Source organism: Amblyraja radiata, chromosome 5 (assembly GCF_010909765.2).
Source record: "Amblyraja radiata isolate CabotCenter1 chromosome 5, sAmbRad1.1.pri, whole genome shotgun sequence".
Lineage (NCBI taxonomy): Eukaryota > Metazoa > Chordata > Chondrichthyes > Rajiformes > Rajidae > Amblyraja > Amblyraja radiata.
In genome coordinates, this window is record NC_045960.1 from 70,356,054 (window position 1) to 70,380,016 (window position 23,963).

General features: G+C 40.0%; 2 protein-coding genes across 3 annotated transcripts in view; one reads left to right on the top strand and one right to left on the bottom strand.

Moving 5' to 3' along the window:
• The first annotated feature begins 14,854 nt into the window (after nt 1–14,854).
• On the top strand, nt 14,855–19,011 carry LOC116973756 (GRB10-interacting GYF protein 2-like). The gene is made up of 2 exons (XM_033022064.1): nt 14,855–15,430; nt 18,905–19,011. Exons 1-2 carry the CDS (start codon nt 14,855–14,857, stop codon nt 18,956–18,958), a joined length of 630 nt encoding a protein of 209 aa, XP_032877955.1. The 3' UTR covers nt 18,959–19,011.
• Nucleotides 19,012–20,271: 1,260 nt separating this feature from the next.
• The window catches only part of LOC116973436 (protein LYRIC-like), a 67,151-nt gene continuing 63,459 nt past the window's right edge, over nt 20,272–23,963 (bottom strand). For both annotated transcript variants that reach the window (XM_033021510.1, XM_033021509.1), the window contains one exon: nt 20,272–22,626. In XM_033021510.1, the coding sequence (XP_032877401.1) occupies nt 22,571–22,626 (56 nt within the window). In that variant the 3' untranslated portion in view covers nt 20,272–22,570. The remainder of the gene's footprint in view (nt 22,627–23,963) is intronic.

The window sequence follows — 23,963 nt, forward strand, 5'->3', positions numbered from 1 at the left end:
TAGGAGGACTACAGTATTCATAAATCTTTTAATGAATCCTTCAGTGTGAAAGACTAGATGTATAAACTAATATGATTTAGTCTGTAAATTTGCATATATTATCAATCGTTATGGGACAAGGATGATTCCTGCCCCTTCAAATAAGTCAAACCTAGTTTGTGTAAAATAAAATGCACAGAAACTAGTCATTCACTCAGAGATCGCTTTGCTTCATTACACTTTTCACTACATTTATCTTCACTTTTCTTCAGGAGACTACAGTATCCAGGTAACATATAGGGAGATAGTGGGGAGAGCGACAAGTAGCCCCTGAGGTTGTTGCCATGGTAACCAGGCACCTGAATAAGGACAAAGATTTTATCTTGGGCGGGTAAACAAAATACAGAGTAACAAGGATAAGAGACGTTGGTTCCTGGAGGAGAGTGGTTATCAGCAATAACTCGTAAAGTTTGAAAATAATTGAGCTTTAAGGATCTTCCTCTCCTGTGCCCCATCTCGACTCACACTGATTTCTTCCCTCTTCCTCTGTCAATATCTATACACTTAGATGTTGTACCTTGTATATGAAGTACTTCTCCATTTGACCAGCGAATGGACTTGTCCGAGTGATTCTCTTGCTCCACAACATAGGCTAAGGAATGTACAGGGGAGTTCTGAAAATACTTATGGGATTTATTTTACGGAGAACTACATCAGTATGTAGTCCAGACTGTGAGAGCCAACGATTCCCCGAATAGATACCGAACATTATTTGGTAGTGAAGGCAGAGTTTTAACCCTGAGGTTACAACACCCAAGACAGCCTGTAACATGCCGCAACTGCTAATTTCAGGTAGCAAACTGTTTAAACCTGAACGTTTTCCCATCGAATCATATGTTTTGAAACATAGAAGGCTTTGGCCCACTGAGCTATGTTGATTCTCACAAAAAAACATATAATGGCGTACTGTGGTGACATTTTACAACAGCACAATTAGACAGGTTCAAATACAGTTCTGTATTTCTAAGGATAAAAGAAACATCATAAATCAGTACTGTAACTGGTAAGCTGCAAGTCCATTTAAATAACCATATAACAATTACAGCACGGAAACAGGCCATCTCGACCCCTCTAGTCCGTGCCGAACACATAATCTCCCCTAGTCCCATATACCTGCGCTCAGACCATAACCCTCCATTCCTTTCCCATCCATATAACTATCCAATTTATTTTTAAATGATAAAAACGAACCTGCCTCCACCACCTTCACTGGAAGCTCATTCCACACAGCTACCACTCTCTGAGTAAAGAAGTTCCCCCTTATGTTACCCCTAAACTTCAGTCCCTTAATTCTCAAGTCATGTCCCCTTGTTTGAATCTTCCCTACTCTCAGTGGGAAAAGCTTTTCCACGTCAACTCTGTCTATCCCTCTCATCATTTTAAAAACCTCTATCAAGTCCCCCCTTAACCTTCTGCGCTCCAAAGAATAAAGCCCTAACTTGTTCAACCTTTCTCTGTAACTTAGTTGCTGAAACCCAGGCAACATTCTAGTAAATCTCCTCTGTACTCTCTATTTTGTTGACATCCTTCCTATAATTAGGCGACCAAAATTGTACACCATACTCCAGAATTGGCCTCACCAATGCCTTGTACAATTTTAACATTACATCCCAACTTCTATACTCAAATGGATGAACTTTATTATGATCTTACCACCTGTAAGGAAATCCCCAAATACTGGGAAATCTCTGACCTCGCGGAAGAACATACTTACAAAGAATACAGTGTCAGGAAGCCAGGGAGGCCTCCGTTGTGTTCGGAAATATGATCGATGGGGTGGCCTACAAGACTGAAGCCAAGTAAGTGACTTGGTCGTCATGGACAAGTTGGGCTAAAGGGCCTGTTTTCAAGCTATAAAACTATGACTTTATAAACCTGCCTTACAATTAGGGATCAGGATTAAATGTTATCCTTATTTACAGCATCCACACAGAAAAACATTGTCGTCATTGTTAAATTGTATTATTGTGGAACCTGCATAACATAAGATGAAATAGTTGGCTGTTGCCCTAGGGAAACAAGGGGGTGAACATAGCCCTGTCCTCATCAATGGAGCTGCTGCAGACCTGGTCACTAACTTCAAGTTTCTAGGTATCCACATCACCAACATCCTAACCTAGTCTCTTCACAATGATTCGGTGACGAAGAAAGTGCATCAGCTTCTTAGGTGTCTAAAGAGGCTCGGCATGTCCATGAAGATTTTCTTAAAAGTCTACAGATGTACTACAGGAAATATTTAGATGGGTTACAACTGCTCTGCTCTTGATATGGCAACTGCTCTGCTCTTGATTGCCTGAACCTGCAGGGAGTGTGAATACAGCCCAGTCCATCACAGCTCATCGCTTACTTAAATCCAGTCTGTCTTCAAGGTGTATTGCATGAGGAAGGCTGGAAATATCATCAAGGATGCCTGCCAACCTGGCCATTCCCTTTTCATGCCTCTGCAAATAGATGAAAGTGCTTCAGAGCTGGGATGTCCAGACTTATGAACAGCTTCTTCCCCAGTGCCATCAGACTCTTGAACCAATCACCTTTTTACATCCGCTTACACATATACTCCTACTCTTATCTCTACCTCATTCAGTTATTTGGTTATTAGACTTTGATTTTTTTTTTGCACTATTTTTGATTGCACAATCTTGCACCATTATGCCATTTTGCACTTGTATTTGTTTCATTTATCATTCCTGGATGTATTCTGTTTACTCTGTTAGTTCCATGTGAAGAAGGAATTTCTTTGCACCCTGGTGTATATCACAATAAATTAATCTAATTTTAAGAAAATGGAAAAACAAGAAACTGCAGATGCTGATTTATACAAAAAGACACAAAGTGTTGGAGTAACTCAGCGGGTCAGGCAGCATCTCTGGAGAACATAGATAGGTGATATTTCGAATTAAGACCATTCTTGGGGTCCTTCGGGACCGAGAAGAGTCCCGACTCAAAGCATCCACATATCCATGTTCTCTAGATATGCTGCCTGACCCACTGAGTTACTCCAGCACTTAGTGTCTAGAAAATTGAGTCCTGATTCCCATAAGCATTCCTTAGATCACTGGAGAATCTGTTTATTGATCATACCGTGCTCTTTGAACGCTTACATTAAAATGGTTATGAATTCTGCAGGCATCTTAAATAGAGCATATGGTGAGAACTCTTTCAATAGTAAAATCTGTGTTTGTGTTCCTACTTCTTTGCTAGTAGGAGCTGCTTTCCACAGGACCTTTGACCAGCACAGGTAAAGGATTGATAATATATTTCCAAGCCATGGTGTTGTGTGGTGGTGCTATTAACAAATATTATCTGTGCATTTTCCAGGTGGTAAAGGTCACAAGTTCGAAAGTTCCATTTGATAAAGTCTTGGTAAATTAGTGCTGTGCATTTACAACATGGTAAGCTCTGCAGCCACAAAACTGCTGCGATGGAGGGAAAGATTAAGGGGTATCGATCCTGCTGCTATTAAGCCAAGATAATTAAGACTTCTAGTTTACTGGCCACTACCATAAACATATATGTACATAACATAGATGAAATCTGTCTTATGACTGTATTTTCAAACTGTATCTATCTTGTTTTTATTTCTACATTTTCACTTCAAACCTGATGTAACAATTACATCATCCTCAGCAGTGAATATAGTAAAGTTATCAAAAAAACTGCTCTTTGAAATTAAAATGCTGACTAATCTTTAATTTAGATAATCCAAATGCTTCATAGTATTTCTCAGAGCAATATAAGCAGCAATTGGATCCACTGTACAGCTTGCTTTAATTGAGAACAAAGGATAATTAATCACACTCGGCCAAGCATTGCACACCGTCTGAAATATGGTCAGTAGAAACATAGACATAGAAACATAGAAATTAGGTGCAGGAGTAGGCCATTCGGCCCTTCGAGCCTGCACCGCCATTCAATATGATCATGGCTGATCATCCAACTCAGTATCCCGTACCTGCCTTCTCTCCATACCCTCTGATCCCCTTAGCCACAAGGGCCACATCTAACTCCCTCTTAAATATAGCCAATGAACTGGCCTCGACTACCCTCTGTGGCAGGGAGTTCCAGAGATTCACCACTCTGTGTGAAAAAAGTTCTTCTCATCTCGGTTTTAAAGGATTTCCCCCTTATCCTTAAGCTGTGACCCCTTGTCCTGGACTTCCCCAACATCGGAAGCAATCTTCCTGCATCTAGCCTGTCCAACCCCTTAAGAATTTTGTAAGTTTCTATAAGATCCCCTCTCAATCTCCTAAATTCTAGAGAGTATAAACCAAGTCTATCCAGTCTTTCTTCATAAGACAGTCCTGACATCCCAGGAATCAGTCTGGTGAACCTTCTCTGCACTCCCTCTATGGCAATAATGTCCTTCCTCAGATTTGGAGACCAAAACTGTACGCAATACTCCAGGTGTGGTCTCACCAAGACCCTGTACAACTGCAGTAGAACCTCCCTGCTCCTATACTCAAATCCTTTTGCTATGAAAGCTAACATACCATTCGCTTTCTTCACTGCCTGCTGCACCTGCATGCCCACTTTCAATGACTGGTGTACCATGACACCCAGGTCTCGCTGAATCTCCCCTTTTCCTAGTCGGCCACCATTTAGATAATAGTCTGCTTTCCTGTATTTGCCACCAAAATGGATAACCTCACATTTATCCACATTATACTGCATCTGCCAAACATTTGCCCACTCACCCAGCCTATCCAAGTCACCTTGCAGTCTCCTAGCATCCTCCTCACAGCTAACACTGCCCCCCAGCTTAGTGTCATCCGCATACTTGGAGATATTGCCTTCAATTCCCTCATCCAGATCATTAATATATATTGTAAATAGCTGGGGTCCCAGCACTGAGCCTTGCGGTACCCCACTAGTCACTGCCTGCCATTGTGAAAAGGACCCGTTTACTCCTACTCTTTGCTTCCTGTTTGCCAGCCAGTTCTCTATCCACATCAATACTGAACCCCCAATGCCGTGTGCTTTAAGTTTGTAAACTAATCTCTTATGTGGAACCTTGTCGAAAGCCTTCTGAAAGTCCAGATACACCACATCCACTGGTTCTCCCCTATCCACGCTACTAGTTACATCCTCGAAAAATTCTATAAGATTCGTCAGACATGATTTACCTTTTGTAAATCCATGCTGACTTTGTCCAATGATTTCACCACTTTCCAAATGTGCTGCTATCCCATCTTTAATAACTGACTAGCAGTTTCCCCACTACCGATGTTAGACTAACTGGTCTGTAATTCCCCGTTTTCTCTCTCCCTCCCTTCTTAAAAAGTGGGGTTACGTTTGCTACCCGCCAATCCTCAGGAACTACTCCAGAATCTAAAGAGTTTTGAAAGATTATTACTAATGCATCCACTATTTCTGGAGCTACTTCCTTAAGTACTCTGGGATGCAGCCTATCTGGCCCTGAGGATTTATCGGCCTTTAATCCATTTAATTTACCCAACACCACTTCCCGGCTAACCTGGATTTCACTCAATTCCTCCAACTCCTTTGACCCGCGGTCCCCTGCTATTTCCGGCAGATTATTTATGTCTTCCTTAGTGAAGACGGAACCAAAGTAGTTATTCAATTGGTCCGCCATATCCTTGTTCCCCATGATCAACTCACCTGTTTCTGACTGCAAGGGACCTACATTTGTTTTAACTAATCTCTTTCTTTTCACATATCTATAAAAACTTTTGCAGTCAGTTTTTATGTTCCCTGCCAGTTTTCTTTCATAATCTATTTTTCCTTTCCTAATTAAGCCCTTTGTCCTCCTCTGCTGGTCTCTGAATTTCTCCCAGTCCTCCGGTATGCTGCTTTTTCTGGCTAATTTGTATGCATCATCCTTCGCTTTGATACTATCCCTGATTTCCCTTGTTATCCACGGATGCACTACCTTCCCTGATTTATTCTTTTGCCAAACTGGGATGAACAATTTTTGTAGTTCATCCATGCAGTCTTTAAATGTCTTCCATTGCATATCCACCGTCAACCCTTTTAGAATTAATTGCCAGTCAATCTTGGCCAATTCACGTCTCATACCCTCAAAGTTACCTTTCTTTAAGTTCAGAACCATTGTTTCTGAATTAACAATGTCACTCTCCATCCTAATGAAGAACTCAACCATATTATGGTCACTCTTGCCCAAGGGGGCACGTACAACAAGACTGCTAACTAACCCTTCCTCATTACTCAATACCCAGTCTAAAATAGCCTGCTCTCTCGTTGGTTCCTCTACATGTTGATTTAGATAACTATCCCGCATACATTCCAAAAAATCCTCTTCCTCAGCACCCCTGCCAATTTGATTCACCCAATCTATATGTAGATTGAAGTCACCCATTATAACGGTTTTGCCTTTGTCGCACGCATTTCTAATTTCCTGTTTGATACCATCTCCAACTTCACTACTACTGTTAGGTGGCCTGTACACAACACCCACCAGCGTTTTCTGCCCCTTAGTGTTTCGCAGCTCTACCCATACCGATTCCACATCCTGCAAACTAATGTCCTTCCTTTCCATTGCGTTAATCTCCTCTCTAATCAGCAACGCTACCCCACCTCCTTTTCCTTTCTCTCTATCCCTCCTGAATATTGAATATCCCTGGATGTTCAGCTCCCAGCCTTGGTCACCCTGGAGCCATGTCTCCGTGATCCCAACTATATCATAGTCATTAATAGCTATCTGCACATTCAACTCATCCACCTTATTACGAATGCTCCTTGCATTGAGACACAAAGCCTTCAGGCTTGTTTTTACAACACCCTTACCCCTTATACAATTTTGTTGAAAAGTGGCCCTTTTTGATTTTTGCCCTGGATTTTCTGGCCTGCCACTTTTACTTTTCACCTTGCTACCTATTGCTTCTACCCTCATTTTACACCCCTCTGTCTCTACGCTCACACATTTAAGAAACCCTTTCCCTTTAACTCCTTCCTCCACTAGCCCATTCGACACCCCACCCCCCTTATTCAGTTTAAAACCACCCGTGTAGCAGTGGCAAACCTGCCTGCCAGAATGCTGGTCCCACACCTGTTAAGATGCAATCCGTCCCTTTTGTACAGTTCCCCCTTACCCCAAAACAGATCCCAGTGATCTAAGAATCTAAATCCCTGCCCCGTGCACCAGTTCCTCAGCCACACGTTCAGGTCCCATATCTCCCTGTTCCTGCTCTCGCCAGCACGAGGAACTGGAAGCAAACCGGAGATAACAACCCTGGAGGTCCTGCTTTTCAGCACTTTTCCGAGCTCTCTAAAGTCACGCTGCAGAATATTCATCCCCTTCTTCCCGACATCGTTTGTGCCGACATGCAGTACCACTTCCGGATGTTCACCTTCGCCCTTGAGGATTTTCTGCACTCTGTCCGTGACATCCTGGATCCTGGCACCAGGAAGGCAGCACACCATCCTCGCATCCCGTCTGTTGCCGCAGAAACCCCTGTCCGTACCTCTCACAATGGAGTCTCCCACTACAATGGCGTTGCCTGCCTTAGGCCTTTTTGGTTTTGGCTCAACAGCCCTATTCGCATCACAAGCCAGTCCGCCGCCCAGTGTAAACACCTCTTCTGTCCCGACAGCTTCTAAGTGGGTGAACCTGTTCACAAGAGGTACAACACCCGGGGACGTTGGCATTCCATGCTTCCCTCCCGTTCTCACTGTCTCCCACCTTCTCTCTTCCAGTACCTTAGGTGTAACAATCGTACTGTAGGACTTGTCGAGGAACGACTCCGTTTCTCGTACGAACCGGAGGTCATCCACTTGCTTCTCCAGTTCCCCAACACGGCCCTTCAGTAAGGGGCTCTTTTCTCAGAATTGAATATAGAATGACTAGGCTGAGGAATTACACATCACAACTGCTGCAGCTGCAGAATTGTGATGGCTGCAATCTGCAAGATTGTCAAGAATATAACATTCTGAAAATTGTGTGAAATCCCACTCACAGGTTCAAGTTCAAGTTCAAGTGAGTTTATTGTCATGTGTCCCTGTATAGGACAATGAAATTCTTGCTTTGCTTAAGCACACAGAAAATAGTAGGCATTTACTACAAAACAGATAAATGTGTCCATATACCATGATATAAATATATACACACATGAATAAATAAACTGGTAAAGTGCAAATAACAGAAAGTGGTTGTTAATAATCAGAGTTTTGTCCGAGCCAGGTTTAATAGCCTGATGGCTGAGGGGAAGTAGCTATTCCTGAACCTGGTTGTTGCAGTCTTCAGGCTCCTGTACCTTCTACCTGAAGGTAGCAGGGAGATGAGTGTGTGGCCAGGATGGTGTGGGTCTTTGATGATACTGCCAGCCTTTTTGAGGCAGCAACTGCGATAGATCCCCTCGATGGAAGGAAGGTCAGAGCCGATGATGGACTGGGCAGTGTTTACTACTTTTTGTAGTCTTTTCCTCTCCAGGGCGCTCAAATTTCCGAACCAAGCCACGATGCAACCGGTCAGCATGCTCTCGACTGTGCACCTGTAGAAGTTAGAGAGTCTTCCTTGACAATCCGACTCTCCGTAATCTTCTCAGGAAGTAGAGGCGCTGATGAGCTTTTTTGATAATTGCGTTAATGTTCTCGGACCAGGAAAGATCTTCAGAGATGTGCACGCCCAGGAATTTGAAGTTCTTGACCCTTTCAACCATCGACCCGTTGATATAAATGGGGCTGTGGGTCCCCCTCCTACTCCTTCCAAAGTCCACAATCAGTTCCTTGGTTTTGCTGGTGTTGAGGGCCAGGTTATTGCGCTGGCACCATATGGACAGTTGCTCGATCTCTCTTCTGTACTCTGACTCATCCCCATCAGTGATACGCCCCACAATAGTGGTGTCGCCAGCGAACTTGATGATGGAGTTCGCACTGTGGTTCGCTACGCAGTCATGGGTATAGAGTGAGTACAGCAGGGGGCTGAGCACGCAGCCTTGAGGTGCTCCCGTGCTGATTGTTATCGAGGCTGACACATTTCCACCAATACGAACAGACTGTGGTCTGTGGACGAGGAAGTCGAGGATCCAGTTGCAGAGGGATGCGCGGAGACCCAGTTCTGCCAGTTTGGTAACCAGTTTGGAGGGGATGATTGTGTTAAATGCCGAGCTGTAATCAATGAATAACAGCCTGACATATGAGTTTTTGTTGTCCAAGTGGTCCAGTGCGGAGTGGAGGGCCAGCGAGATCGCATCCACCGTTGTGAGTTTAACAGTAATCGTATGCTCAGTCTGAAACAACTACTTTGAAAAGGGAGAAGGGTGCAAAACAAAGGTCCCTTATCAACCTATTCCTTCTGCAAGTCACACCTGAAAATAAAGGTTGATGAAGAGATCTTGGGAAACATGGATCCATTCCCTTATCTCAGGAGCCACCCCTCAACAGAGGTACACATCGATTATGAAATTATTATTTTTTTCAGTGTGTCAGTGCAGCCTTTGGCTGACTAAGAAAAAAAAGCTAATGTCTTTTCTTTCCCGAGATCTAACATGATTAAAATCCCAGATGATATTGAGAAAAAAAACTATTAGCTATTTTTTTTAATCCTAGTTGCCTCTGCAATTACACCAGGTGGGAGATTAAAACCCTGCCATAGTTTTTTTTTTTTTTCATCTCACTCCTTCATTACTTCTCCCTATTGGTAATAAATAAATCACCCCATATTCATACCTCAACTCATTACCTACACTATCCTTACCTTGGTATGAGTATAGAAGCTGTGTTTGGCTCAAAATGAATCTTAAGACCATTGCACGATGTGCTGCAAGACATTAATGATTGTTGACTGCAGTGGAGAAACTTGACACTATAATTTGCTCTTGACTTTACTTACAACGGCCATTTCTTGAAAACGTCATGCTGCAATGTCTCCTCACATTCTCATTCTTTGTTCTCGAAGTCTCTCCAGCTCCATGTTCTCCTTCTTACTGATTCTGCTACCTCTTCGCTTCCATTCACAACTTCAAAGGTATCCAAATCCACAGGCCTGTCTTTCACTATTTTGTTGAACCAATTCTTAAGAAGAATCCTTATTCCCATATGTCACATAACCGAAGATCTCAGAGAAAACCCCAATGGAGAACATACAAACTCGTACAGACGGCACCCAGGTTTCTGGCGCCTTAAGGCAGCAACTCTACCACTGCTCCACCGTGTTGCCCAAATACTGATGTTTCCAAATATTAGTGTCATGTTTTGCTGGTTAAAAGAACTGATGAATCGGTACATCCTAGCATCAAGTTAAAAAATAACACCAAATTCAGGCATGTACTAATTAACCCAGTAAATAACTGGACAGGAATATCAATGGAATATTCAGATAAATATGTCTTTGGATGTACTCGTGAAACAATTTGCAAAATTAATTTTCTAGTGTTTAGTCTTTTTTTGCACTTGGTTTACATTCAAAACAGGTGAAGTAGCATCAAATTCTCCCCCCCCCCCCCCCCCCCCCCCCCCCCACCCCCGACACACAGAATTGTAATACCCGTAAGACCTTCAGAATTGTCAAAGCTTTGTTTTCCATACCTATTGTGAATATTAGGCCTAACAATATATTTTCTTTGCTTTAATTACAGTATTTGCCATTTATTTAAATTGGAAAATGCACAGATTGATGCCTCACAATGGCATAATAACTCACAACTATATGCACTTTAAAAGGGAACGTACTTTGAAATACAGTTAATAAAGTTTAAAAGTCAAAACCAACACTTTGTGAACTGACAAGTTTCCTGTTAATTTGCGTCAGTTAAAATGAAGATAATTTCTTTCAGGTTACCTGTTGGTTCCAAACATTTGAATTAAAGCTTCAAAGCAAATGTGCAGTACTTGAGGGGGGAAGTGATTTTCTTTAAAGGACAGTATTGCTTTTGTTGACCTACTGAATATTATTCCCTACATCTGTACCTTCAAATGATGGTTGTGGTAATGAAGAAATAATATAGATTAAGATGGATAACAAATTAATGAGGTGGTTTATCAATGGAAACATACAAAACTAAATAATTTTCTGCCAATTTTCTTCCTTCTTTCCAGCTCACTTAAATGTATGGTTTGAAGAAAAATGAACTGAAAAATGAAATGAAAACAAGATTTTGCAGTTTGGAAGAATTGGTGAAAGGAGTTTCGAGCAAATTGAAGGAAGTTCAAGAAAAGCTGATTGTCTTACAAGATGAATTTCGTGAACAAAAGGAACAAATTGATAACTTGCGAACCCTGGGCCAGGAGAGAGATTTGAAGATTGAAAAACTGGAACGGAGAATGAATGAAAATACTCGAGCACTCCAGCAATATAAGATTAAAAATATGTAAAATATAGGCTTTAAGAAATTAACCCTTTACATCCCACATGATTTTTACAAGCAATACGGATAAAGTTATTAACTTCCTTTCATGGAATGTGAATGGCTTGAACCATCTCATTAAGAGGAAAAAAATGTTTAAAGTTCTTCGCAGACTAAATGCTCAGATTATTTTTGTTCAGGAAACTCATGTAAGGCAAGATGACAATCAACGATTTTTCAAGTTTTGGAGAGGACAGCAGTTTCATTCAAATTCACAGGCGAAGGTGAAAGGAGTCTCTATTTTTATTGACTCCTCAATTCCGTTTGTTCATTATGAAACAATTTCTGATCCATATGGTAGAATTTTGGTGATTACTGGTGTTCTTTATAACCAAAACGTTGCTATGGTGAATGTTTATGCACCAAATATTGATCACCCTGAGTTTTTTAAACAGTTAATTGCATCCTTTCTTAATTTAAATGAACACTTTTTTATAATGGGTGGAGATTTCAACTGTTGTCTGAACCCATTGATTAACAGATCTACATCTGACCATGTGCTTCCAAATAAATCTGCTAGTTTTATCAATTATTTTTTACTTGACTCTGGAATGTTAGAAGTTTGGAGATTCTTACACCCAAATGACAAATAATTTTCTTTTTTTTCTCATGTATATCATAGTTATTCTAGGATTGACTACTTTATAATAGATTCTCGGCTAGTTTCATCGGTCACTGCATGTGAGTATGATGCAATTGCTATTTCTGATCAGGCACCATTGAAACTATCAATCAAACTACCTGATTCCAAGTTTACTGCTAAGCAATGGCAATTTAATGCTACTTTGCTTCAAGACTTAAATTTTGTTAATTTTATTAAAGATCAGATTGCTTTTTTCTTCTTGACAAACTCCACTGAAGAAATATCCAATGGCGTAGTCTGGGATACTTTTAAGGTATATATTTGTGGACAAATTATTTCATACTCCGCGGGATTAAAAAAATAAACTCAAAAAGAAATACGTATATTGGCTGACGAGATTAAAGAATATTCAAAAGCTCCTAGTTTAGAGCTTTATAAGAATAGAGTTGAACTTCAATTGAGATATGATTTGTTATTAGTATCACCGAGTGAGAACCAGCTACTTAAAACCAAAAGTCAATTTTATATACATGGCGAAAAATCTGGTAAATTACTCGCTAATCAGTTGAAAGCGGTGTCGGCCAAACATTAGATTACTAAAGTGAGTAAACAGGATGGTACACTAACTGTAGGCCATGATGAAATTTATAAATCCTTTCAGGAATTTTCAATCTATACCAATCAGAATTTCCTACTGATTCCAATATAATGCATGAGTTTTTAAAGAAACTGAACTTGCCAAATTTACCACATAATGAGTCTCTGTTGTTAGATGAACCCATCACGGAAGAAGAAATACAGAAAGCAATCCTTTCAATGAATTCTGGTAAAGCTCCCTGTTTAGATGGGTTTACAGTAGAATTTTAAAAGTATTTTTCAAGCTTATTGTCTCCCTGGCTATGCAAGGTTTTTAAAGAAGCCTTTTTATGGAATAGATTACCACAATCTTTTTATGAAGCATCTATTTCTTTAATTCTTAAAAAAGATAAAGACCCTACTGAAGTGACATCATATAGACCTATATCACTGTTAAATGTAGATTCCAAAATTATTTCCAAAATATTAGCTATGAGATTGGAAAATATTTTACCGCAAATTATTTCTGAAGATCAGACAGATTTTATTAAAAAATCGCTATTCATACTTTAACGTTAGATTAATGAATATTGTATATACAGCATCAAATAAAACCCCAGAATGTGTCATTTCACTTCATGCCGAGAAGGCGTTTGATAGAGTAGGATGGGAATACTTATTCAATACACTTGAAAAATTTAAGATTAGTCCAAAATTTATTTCTTGGATCAAGCTGATATACCATATATCTCAGGCTTCTGTACTTACTAATAATCAGAGATCCCCTTTTTTCAGGCTCTTTCGAGGTACTAGACAGGGCTGTCCTTTAAGTCCTTTTCTGTTTGATATTGCTTTGGAACCTTTGGGAATCCCCTAATATTTTTGGTATTGTCCACGGGAATAAGACACATAAGCTATCTCTTTATGCAGATGATCTGTTATTATTCATTTCTAACCCTGAGAAATCTATTCCAGCAATAGTAGCATTATTTAATCAATTTTGTAGTTTCTCTGGGCATAAAATAAATCTTAGTAAGAGTGAGCTTTTTCCATTAAATAATCTAGTTTCGAATTATGGACAGTTTCCACTTAGATTGACTACCGAAAGTTTTACTTATTTAGGTATTAAGATTACCAAGAAACACAAGGATTTATTTAAAGCTAATTTTATGCCTTTAATTGACCATATCAAACAACAGTTTACTAAATGGTCACCAATGTCCTTATCTTTAACCGGCCGAATCTATGCTATTAACATGTTCATTTTACCTAAATTTTTTTGTATTTATTTCAGATGATAGCTGAAGACGTATCACTGGATTTGTGAGTACAAATCGATTATTACTCTTGGAATTAAAATCACAGCTTTATTAAAATACTTCTGTAACAGAACTCAGAAGGTGTTTTCTCCAACTTGTCTGGGGAAAGCAGACCGACCTTGGATTGTTTTGAATCGTTTGTGATAAGCGCATTCCATTTGAATAGGATCATCATTTTGCACCTGGAGTTAGAGAGATGTTCTCTACATTATCAGTATGTTTTGATTTTGAAAGAAATTTTGACAAAATAGAGCCACAGCTACTAGCAGAGACTTTTATTCGATTAATTTAAAGACTTGGCAATCGGCCAAGACCTCTTTAAAATCATGAATTTAGAAGAGGAAGAAGGAGCTATGCCAGATGAACCACGTAGTGGTGAAGAAGGACCCAGCCAACTTAATGAAACCCAAAGAAGGGAGAACTCGATATGGGAAGAAGTTAACAAATCCATTGGTAGCTACAGAGAACTTGTGTATCAGGAAGAAACAGATAATACACTAGCTGCCTATTTGAGGGAAACCAAGAAAGAGAGAAATGAATTATGGTTGCAGGTTACCAGATTAATTGATACACAGAAGAAACTAATGGAATCAGAACAGAACGTGATCAAGGTGAAATCTAATATGAGCCAACTATGGAACCTCTACCAGGAGGTTGGCAAGAAACAGAATGTACTGTGTTCAGTGCTGTCTGGGGAAGTACGCAGAAAACATACCCAGTGGAATGAAGACACGAAGAAGATATTCAATGGTTTCATGAAAAAGGCAGAGAAGTGGTTATCTGAAATTATGTCACAAGTTACGAGCTTAGTAGCTGGAAGTGCGAAGCAACAAGGTGCCAGAATGGAAGATGAATTTAGACGACGAGATAATATCTCCAATATATCTTCACGAGGATCAGGCCGTAGATCTGGTTGCTGAGCCAGTTCGGTTTTGAGGGCTTCTGCTCAATTGGGAGCAAAAGCTGAGTTAGCAGCGCTCTCAATAGAAGCGGATGCCATGAAGAAAAAACATGAAATGGCGCGACAGCAAGAAGAGAAGACGCGAGAGATGACGCGACGTCAAGAAGAGATGAGGCGACGTCAAGAAGAGATGAGGCGTCAAAAAGAAGAGATGGTGCATGAGATGACGCGACAGCCAGAAGAGATAGGGCGACAGCAAGAAGAGATGAAGCGAGAGATAACGCGACAAGAGGAACAGATGATGCGATGTAGGGAACAACTGGAATTAGATACAAAGATGGCGGTGCCCAAAGCCAGGAAGGACATACTGGAAAGTGAGGGGTCAAGATGCAGCTCTAGATCATCGAAAACGATGAGCTCTATACCGAGAGAGAAAACTGCTCAGAGTGAATTGGTAGTTGGATCAATTCCACAATCGAGGTCCACTGGATACCTAGGCTTTGAAAACCCATTGGAACAGATGAAGATGGGTAAAACTTCATCTCAGCAAATGAGTGCTAGATCGAAACCAATTACTATTGGAGCGTCTGTGAATGCTCGAGACAAACCAATAGCGGGCCATGCTTTTTCGAGGCCTGGTGCACAGGCTCGAGCAAGCCAGTTTGAATCACAAAGGCCTGTTTATGAACAGGTGGAACCAAGACAGAGTTATCAGGATGGATTATTGGCACTGTTGAATAGGCAATCTGAATTCAAGAAGATTATAGCTCGACAAAATACCTCTCTCATTCTACCACCAGTAGAAATTCCTACGCATGGTGGAGATCCTTTGGAGTATGAAACTTTTGTAAGGGCACTAGAGGAGGTATTAGAGACGAAGGTTAAGGATGAAAAAGAGCGCTTACGATTTCTGGTGAAGTACAAGTGGAAGTGTGAAGGTACTTGTAGAAAGTTGTCAGATGGAGCCAGGCAACCAGGGCTATAGAAAGGCGAGAAGATTACTTGAAGAACGTTTTGGTGATGAACAGATGATTGCGAACGCATACATTGAGAAAGCCCATGCTTGGAAAGAAATCAAGCCAGAAGATGTGGAAAAATTGAGTGATTATGCAATATTTCTGAGAAAATGTTGCAACTCGATGAGAAATCTCGGCTACATGGAGGAAATGAATCATGCAAGTAATATGAGAATCATCATTAACAAGTTGCCCAGAAGAATGAGAGAAAAGTGGAGAGATAGGGCAGGCGAAATATGAGATAAAAGGAACCAAGTAGCCAGGCTACCAGACCTGGTGGAATTCTTGGACAAAGAAGTACGGTACATGTCAGACTCATACAACAGAACTATTGAAGATCGCAGACCACTTGCAACTTATAAAGGTTCTACCTTTTCCAAAACCGAAGAAAGATCTGAATCTAAGAGAAGTAGTTTTACTATCACGACCGTATCTGTGGAAAAGACAGATGAAAGAAAAACAAAGGTGTCTACTAACAAGCAAATAGTATTTTGTTTGTTATGTGATGAAGTTGGTCACACCATAAGATGGTGTCATAGATTCAAGACGAATGAATATGAAGACGATGGATTTCTTGAAAGCCAAGGGAATCTGTTTTGGATGTTTGAAAAAAGGACATATGGTAAGAGACTGTAAGAGTCCTATAATTTGTTATGAGTGCAAACAATATCATCCTGAAGCACTTCACATTGAAGAAGAGCTGCCAGAGCACCGGGAAGAAGAAGAACTGGAACAAATGAATGATGAAATACCAGACCAAATAGAAGACCCGGAACAGAACAGGGCAAGAAGCCAACTACTAGAAATGCTATCACCTCGCCTCAAGTAACTGCTCTTATTAGGGCCGGAGTAGAAGCTCGTAATTTTTCTATCTTACCAGTGCAAGTAAGGAACAACAAGACGAATGCAGTGTTGCAAACATATGCTTCTCTGGATCATGGAAGTTCGACTACCTTTTGCACAGAAAGCCTGACGAGAAGGCTGAATATCACAGGAGAAGAGACTACGTACCATGACTAAAGATAAAGAGAGCATGAGTCATTGCATTACGAGTATGGAGATATCCAGTTTGGATGGAGATTATTTCATATCGATATCTGAAGTGTTTACGCATGGAATTATGCCTGTTGGTCATCAAAATATACCAAGACGTGAAGACTTAAAGCAATGGTCTTACCTGAAGGATGTCAAGATATCTGAAATAGATTCTAGTGTTGATCTACTTATCGGAATGAATGTTTTGAAAGCTTTGGAACCTATACAGATTGTTAGGAGCCAAGGTGCTATGAAAACCCGAATTGGATGGGTTATCTATGGCTACTTGAAAAGGAACCACGAAATCGGAAATCAAAAGAACTGTCCTGCCATTGCTGTTAATCAAATGTCTACTGATAAATTAGAAAAGCCGGTGGTGAAGCCATACAATCATGACTCTAATGAAAATACTAGCAAGGAATCTGAAGAGATGTAGAATGGAGAATTGAAGTTCATGGATGTTATGAACTACTCTGTGAAAACTGACGGACTCTGTTGCGGAGACTTACCGTTCAAACAAGAAAGTGTTCATCTGCCAAATATTCGTAGTATGGCAGAGCAACGTACCCAGAATTTGAAACTCAAGTTTGGCGAGAAGAGTACATTTCATGAAGTAAGAATCTCTTTGAAGAATAACTTCTACAAGGATGATTGCTTAAAATCTATGTCTACTGAGCAGGAAGCAATTCTACCAGTAGAACATCTGACTTCTCTTTGCAATAAGGGAGGATTTATACTTTCGAAGTGGAACAGCGACAATTGTGAAAGCATTCCACTAGATGACAGAGCTAAAGAAACCAGAGAGTTGGATTTGGACAAAGACGATCTGCCATAGGAATGTGGTACAACTGAAATATGTTGACACATCAGAAAATTCTGCGAATGAAGTTTCCAGAGAACTGACAGTGAATTGTTTCTTAAGCGAAAAGAAATGGATCAATGAACTAAAATCTCTCTGCAAGCCAGACAGAGAATGGCCAAAGCTTGAGTTGGGATTTGAAATCTCTGCTGAAGATTCAGACATTAAATCAAACTGAACGGTGAACTTTATTGCTAAAGATCCTGTTATTCTTTTGAAAGATTTTCATACTTCAACATTGCTGTTACAACACATCAATGAGTTGATCGGACATAGAGGAAGACGTTTCATGCTATCAAAGCTTTGGACTATATACTGGGTATCATGCCTGATTTTAAGTGGTTGGTATGCACGATACGACTTTGAATTAAACCACTGTTGTAATAAGATTAATAACTAAGTTGTGCTTGCTTCTAGAAGGCGAAAGTGAAGATGGAAGAATCGATGAAGAGCCATGATTGCGGATATATAGTGCATGCTATATTTTCTTTGTTAGTATAGTGATTAGTATCCCCGCTTGTCACGGGTAGACAGGGGTTTAATTTCACGACGAGGAGCCACAGGGTTTTATTCCCTGACCTTTTGCTTTTGATATATGTTAAGACTTTATGGCCACTTTTTTGATGTTTATTAGTAATTGTCTCATAATATACTCTGAACAATTAGGGGCCGGTATGTAGTGGTCATTTGGCCTGTTTTGCATGTCATTGAGGATGGCATGTGCCTTTAAATTTTAGACTGCCCGTTATATTTTGGGTGGGATTTATGACGTGTTTTTGGGCACGTTTGGAGCTTAGATGCTTGCGCAGAAGTTTAGTTTTTAGATTAGTTTGGAGAGATGATGGAGAAGGTCAATCCTTCGACCATGTCAGTGTTACGGAGACACGAGGAGTTTTCTAATGTCTAAAGTAATAAGCTGGAGTTCGAAGAAGATTGTAGTAACGAGTCGGAAGAAACTTGGATGTATCTTACTGTTTTCTATCAACAATAAAGCATTTATTCATCTAAAGACTGTGTTTTGAAGTCATATCTGAGAAGAAGCTCTGAAAGTCTCTGTGAGTGAGCTTGCATGCGTTTCAACCATTCTCATCCAAATAGCAGCTAGGGTGCTAATTACCTGAAAGATATGAAAATCTGCCACTATAACAATATCATTGTTATGTTTATCATTATTCTTTTTGTTTTGTTTTTTTTGTTTGTTTTGTTTTTGTTTTTTGGAAAAAAAACTAATAAAAAGATTTTAAAAGAAAGAAAGATTTTTTTCAATGTTTTAGAATTTTTCAGCAACAACCTTGAATTACAAACCTAACACCCAAATCACTCAGAAATTCTGGAAAAAGTGCAAACTTATTAAACAGTTATACAGATATTCCGGGAAAATAAAGTCTGGTTATAAAAGACGAGCAACTTATTTTTAGACCAGTTTTAAATAAAGAACCACTCTGCATTTTGAGTAGGGAATCCATAAGATTCAAAAAACTGTAATTCAAATATGAAAATCACAAGTAATTTTGTTAGAGAAAACATATAATTCCTTGTCAAACAATTTTGTTTTGCCACATATACTTAACAGAAAATCTGGTAAACAGATACTTCCTTCAGATTTTAAAGTTTCCCAAACTATAAAGAAATACATACAGATTTTTCATGCAACCTTCTTAAACCAGTAATAAAAATGGAGAAACAATCCTTACACTGGATATTATGGTTATATAAACATTTGAATCAAACATCACTTTATAACACTAGCTACACTGTTAACATCATTAACAGTTTACAATACAATTTATTTGTCATTTGAACCCCAAGGGGTTCAAACGAAATTTTGTTTCTGCAGTCATACACACAAAAAAGAACCAAGACACAACACAATTTACACAAACATCCATCACAGCGCATCTCCTCCTCGCTGTGATGGAAGGCAAAAACTTATCTCTCCCCTGCACTTCCCATTCCTCTCCCGATGTCAGAGTCAAAGTCCCCGGTGGGCGATGGCAATTGTCCCTACGGCCATTAAAGCCGCGCCGGGTGATGCAAGGCCACGCACCGGGTCTTGGTGTTGGAGCCCCGGGCGGGCGCTGGCAAAGTCCCGCAGCCATTCCAAGCCGCGCGGGGCGATGATGTAAGGCCCCGCTCCAGGAACTCTTCAACCCCGCAACTCGGGCGGGTGAAGTCGCCGTTGGGGAAGCCCCGAAAAGCGGTCTCCCAGCAGGGATCCGCGGGCTCCCGGTGTTCCCGTCTGCCAGACCTGCGGTAAGCCTCCGAATCCCCGGGGTCGGGTCGCAGCAGCGTGCCACCACCGCTCCTCCCGCTCCCAACTCGGCCAGCTCCATGATGGTGAGTAGGTCCGCCGGCTCCGCGACTGGAGCCCCAGGTCGTTCCTGCTGGAGGCCGCTCCACGGTGCAGCCCCAACGACAACGGAGACCCGACAGTGAAAAGGTCGGGTTCTCCCTGCAGGGGAAAGATTTTTTAAAGTTTCCCCCCCACCCCCCGCCCCCCACACACATACACAAAAAAATTTAAATAAAAACTACATTCAAACGAGACAGAAAATAACAAAATACAGACAGACTGCAGAGGCCGCTGCAACGTGAGTCGCGCCGCCAACCAAGTTCATTAGGTACAATAACATTTCATGTTCAATATTTGATATAACATAATTGCAGCTCAAGATTTTTATTTTTTTTAAAGCCAGGAGCTGAACTAAGCACAAAATACATAAATTTGATCTCCATAACAGATTGAAGTCAGATATTTTGAAAGAAATGTGGTCTTCATGAAAAATAAAAATGTAGATGCAACATCATATTAATCCTATATAAACCATTGCTGTTGCAGGAGGGCAAAAAGTAAAACACTGAGTTATAAAAGGGAAGCAAATACTGCTTTAAACAATAGTGAATGTTTTTAAACCTTCTATAAAATTGTTAAGTCAACATTAAGGCTAATATGGCCACTTCATGACCTGGTAAAAAGTCAGAGCTGGAGGGCCTTGCTATTGTTAATCACTGATAGATTAAAAACATGTAATGGGAGAGCAACTGTAGCAAACACCTCAATAAATATGGATAGTTTCACTGTTTACAAAGAGTAAATATTATATTTAAGAAAACTGGCTTTGGAGGTATTGGTTGTATAAAACTAGCAGGCCACACATTAAACAATAGGTTGGCTTGACTTCATATTGCCCTTTAATTCATTTTATTTCAAATAAATGGAAATTCTACCATAGGTTTATGCCTAATATTAAATACATTCACAAATAATACAAACTATGAACCCATAGGAAAGTTACAAGTGCTGATTTAATAGTGCTGATTTAATTACTGTAAGGTAAATTGCTCGGTGTGCCTTTGCCTCGTATATGGTCTATTATGCTGGATTGCCTTTTTATTTTATTAAATTCTCACACCATTGACATAGATTCAGTCACAGCAACTAAAATGTAAATCCCACTTGTTTAAATAATTATCCTTCTTTTTGCTAAGGCCACATGTCTCAGGAGATTGCACTGTTTTGTCACAGAAATGATCGACAGCCATTAAGTAAACACACTGGATGGTATTGGAAAATAGCATGTGTCAAATTGTTGAAATTTCACACAAACTGGCTGAACTTCAATTGTCAAAATGTAGGCCATTATACTTATATTGTAAGGCTTAGTGCCTACAACTTGAGCTTATAATTTATGAAAGTGACCGTGTTAAATTTTGAATTAGTGACATGTCAGAACAACAAAGCTGTGAAAAAGTGTATTATTTTAAAAGTTTCCAATGACCAACCTGATTAATTCTTACAACTGCTACCTTTATTCAGGAACATGGTAGATTTCTAGCAAAGTGTTTTAAAAGATCACATTTCCATGCTCACTTTAAAACTCTGTGCTTTAAATCCCTAGAAATGGTGGTATTACACTACAGTCAATAAATAATACCAACTTAAAATTCACTTTTGATTAGTATAAAAAGCACTTACATGAGTGGTGTCCAGTGTCAAATCACTTAATCAGATGATCAGTCTTTGTGATCTATTCTGCTGTGTTTACTATTCTGTTGTCTCAGATTATTTCTCTCTTTGTTTTACATAAGCTTTACAACTAAAACAGTCTGATATAGAGCACTTTTAAAGACAAAGAAACAAATTTAAAATGATCAACAGCATGGCCAAAATGGCACTACAGATTTAGGGTAGGTAGGGGTGTGTTCTATGGCATGTTCCCCTGCACGTTTTGCAAAAAGGATTTAGTGCATTTTTATCCCAAAAGATGCAAAATTATATTACTTAAATCTTAAATCTGGTCAAGCAAGATTACTGAGTAATATCTGAAGTGCTATATTGCTCTGAACTGACAATGGACAAATGGCAGGCTTTGTTTTTGGTATGGAAGCAAATCCATATGTCCAGCTCAATGCAGTGATGAGAGATTACATTTTAGTTCCATCCTGTCTATAAGAAACCAGTATTATGATTTAAGACACAGTTATTTCAAAAGTACAATTTCACAATAGGACACAAAACATCTGTTCTTGAATATATCAAGAGCAGTTTATAATTGAATTTAATTAAATATGCAAAATTAAAAAAAAAAAACATTTTACACTGCCATAAATCACAGCTGCTTGGAAGTGGAAAAGCTACTTTGCATTCTATGTTGCGTTAGAATAGAAAACTTGACAGAGTACAGAGACAATGCATCCCTTTTGTGGCTGACTGTTACCAGTCGGTAACAATGAGCACTTGCATTTACCAACACCTTTTGTGGCTTCCATAACTACATCAGAGTTTCTTACTTATTAGTCCCTTTTTCATTTTATGGATTTAGCGCATTGCTTCCTGCAGCAGAATGCCTGTACTTAGCAGTAACTGATGACAATTTCAGTATTAAAATCTGAACCATTGCATGAATAAAAAAAGGCTGCATCAGGTTTCTCTTCTGGCTTTCATTTTCCTCTTCTCTGTTTTGGCACAGTCATTTTCTGTGATAAATTAAAAAAAACGCACTTGAGAATGATTAATGTTTTTTAGACTTTTTTCAGAATAATTTGCCAACTGCAAGTTTCAACTCTTCCATTGGAGGACATTTAAATAAAATTATCCCCTCTCCTGTTAAGTTTCAGCAATTGTTATTTGTCCAGTAATTTAAGAGTTGCTGCCTCACAGTGCCAGAAATCAGGGTTCGATCCTGATCTTGGGCACTATCTACGCAGATTTTGCATGTTCTCCCTGTGACCGTGTGAGTGAGTTTCCTCTAGGTGCTTCAGTTTCCTCCCAAATCCCAAAGATGTGCGGGTTTGTAAGTTAATTGCCGCCCATCCACTACCACTAGTGTTTAAGCAGTATATGAGAAAGTGGGATAATATAAAATCAGTGGGAATGGGTGTGGACTAGATGGGCTAAAGGGCTTGTTTCCATGTTGTATTTCTCCAAATGAACCAAGTAAAATGCTTATATTACTCATGTTTGCTTCACATAAAATTGAAATTGCAATTATAAAGAAGAAACAGCGTTTTTAAACAAACTGATCCAGCAAGGATTTACAAGCAATTCCAGGTCTCTGATCTAATGTGTACAATGGCTTTCTCAGATTCCATTGGCTGAAGGTAACTAGAAGATGAAAAGGTGAAGGGGAAGCCAGTGGCATAAAGGCCCTGCTTGGTATAACGACAGCGCACAATTTAACCAAAAAACATTGAGACTGGGGGAGCCACTCTATGTAAAAACAAAATTACAATTGGACTGTATGGCAAATTACATAATGCTTGCATTTTCAAAAGAAAGGAAGATTTTTTAATTTGTTGGCTGTTATCTATCTATCTATATTATTACTAAAACACTCATCTTGACCACTTCCGTCTGGTCTGCGTTGTAATTAAATTTACGCAAAAACGATCGCCCATAGTGCTACGATTTTTCGCCACCTTACTCACCATTCTCCCCTGCTGCAAGTCAAATAAGTTTTGTTCTGATCGGTGAAATAGTACAAAAGTTATGAAGGTTTAAAAAAATCGTAAAACCCGCCCCTTCCAGAACCCGCTGTCAATAACGCGGCGAGGAGAATAAAAAGCTGAAGGGGCGGAGTGTGTTGAGCAGCTTGCGGAGAGTCAGTGGCTCGCGGGCTGCTTCTGTGGCGACCAGCACGACCAGCCGGAAGCTGCTGATTTGAACCGGAAGCCTATGAGTGAAGCCGGAGTGGGACCGGATCTGCGTGAGGCCAAAAGCTGAAGGTGCGGGGTGAGCAGAGTGCCCACCACCCCCTTTCCCCAACCCTCCTTTCCCCACACCCCCCCTTTCCCCACACCACCCCTTCCCCACA

Excerpts from the sequence above, each read along its gene's own strand:
- LOC116973756 (XM_033022064.1), top strand. The coding sequence starts at position 14,855 with ATGGCGCGACAGCAAGAAGAGAAGACGCGAGAGATGACGCGACGTCAA. Across the intron at positions 15,431-18,904 it reads AAAGGCCTGTTTATGAACAG|ATTTTTTTCAATGTTTTAGA; the intron begins GTGGAACCAAGA and ends AAAGAAAGAAAG.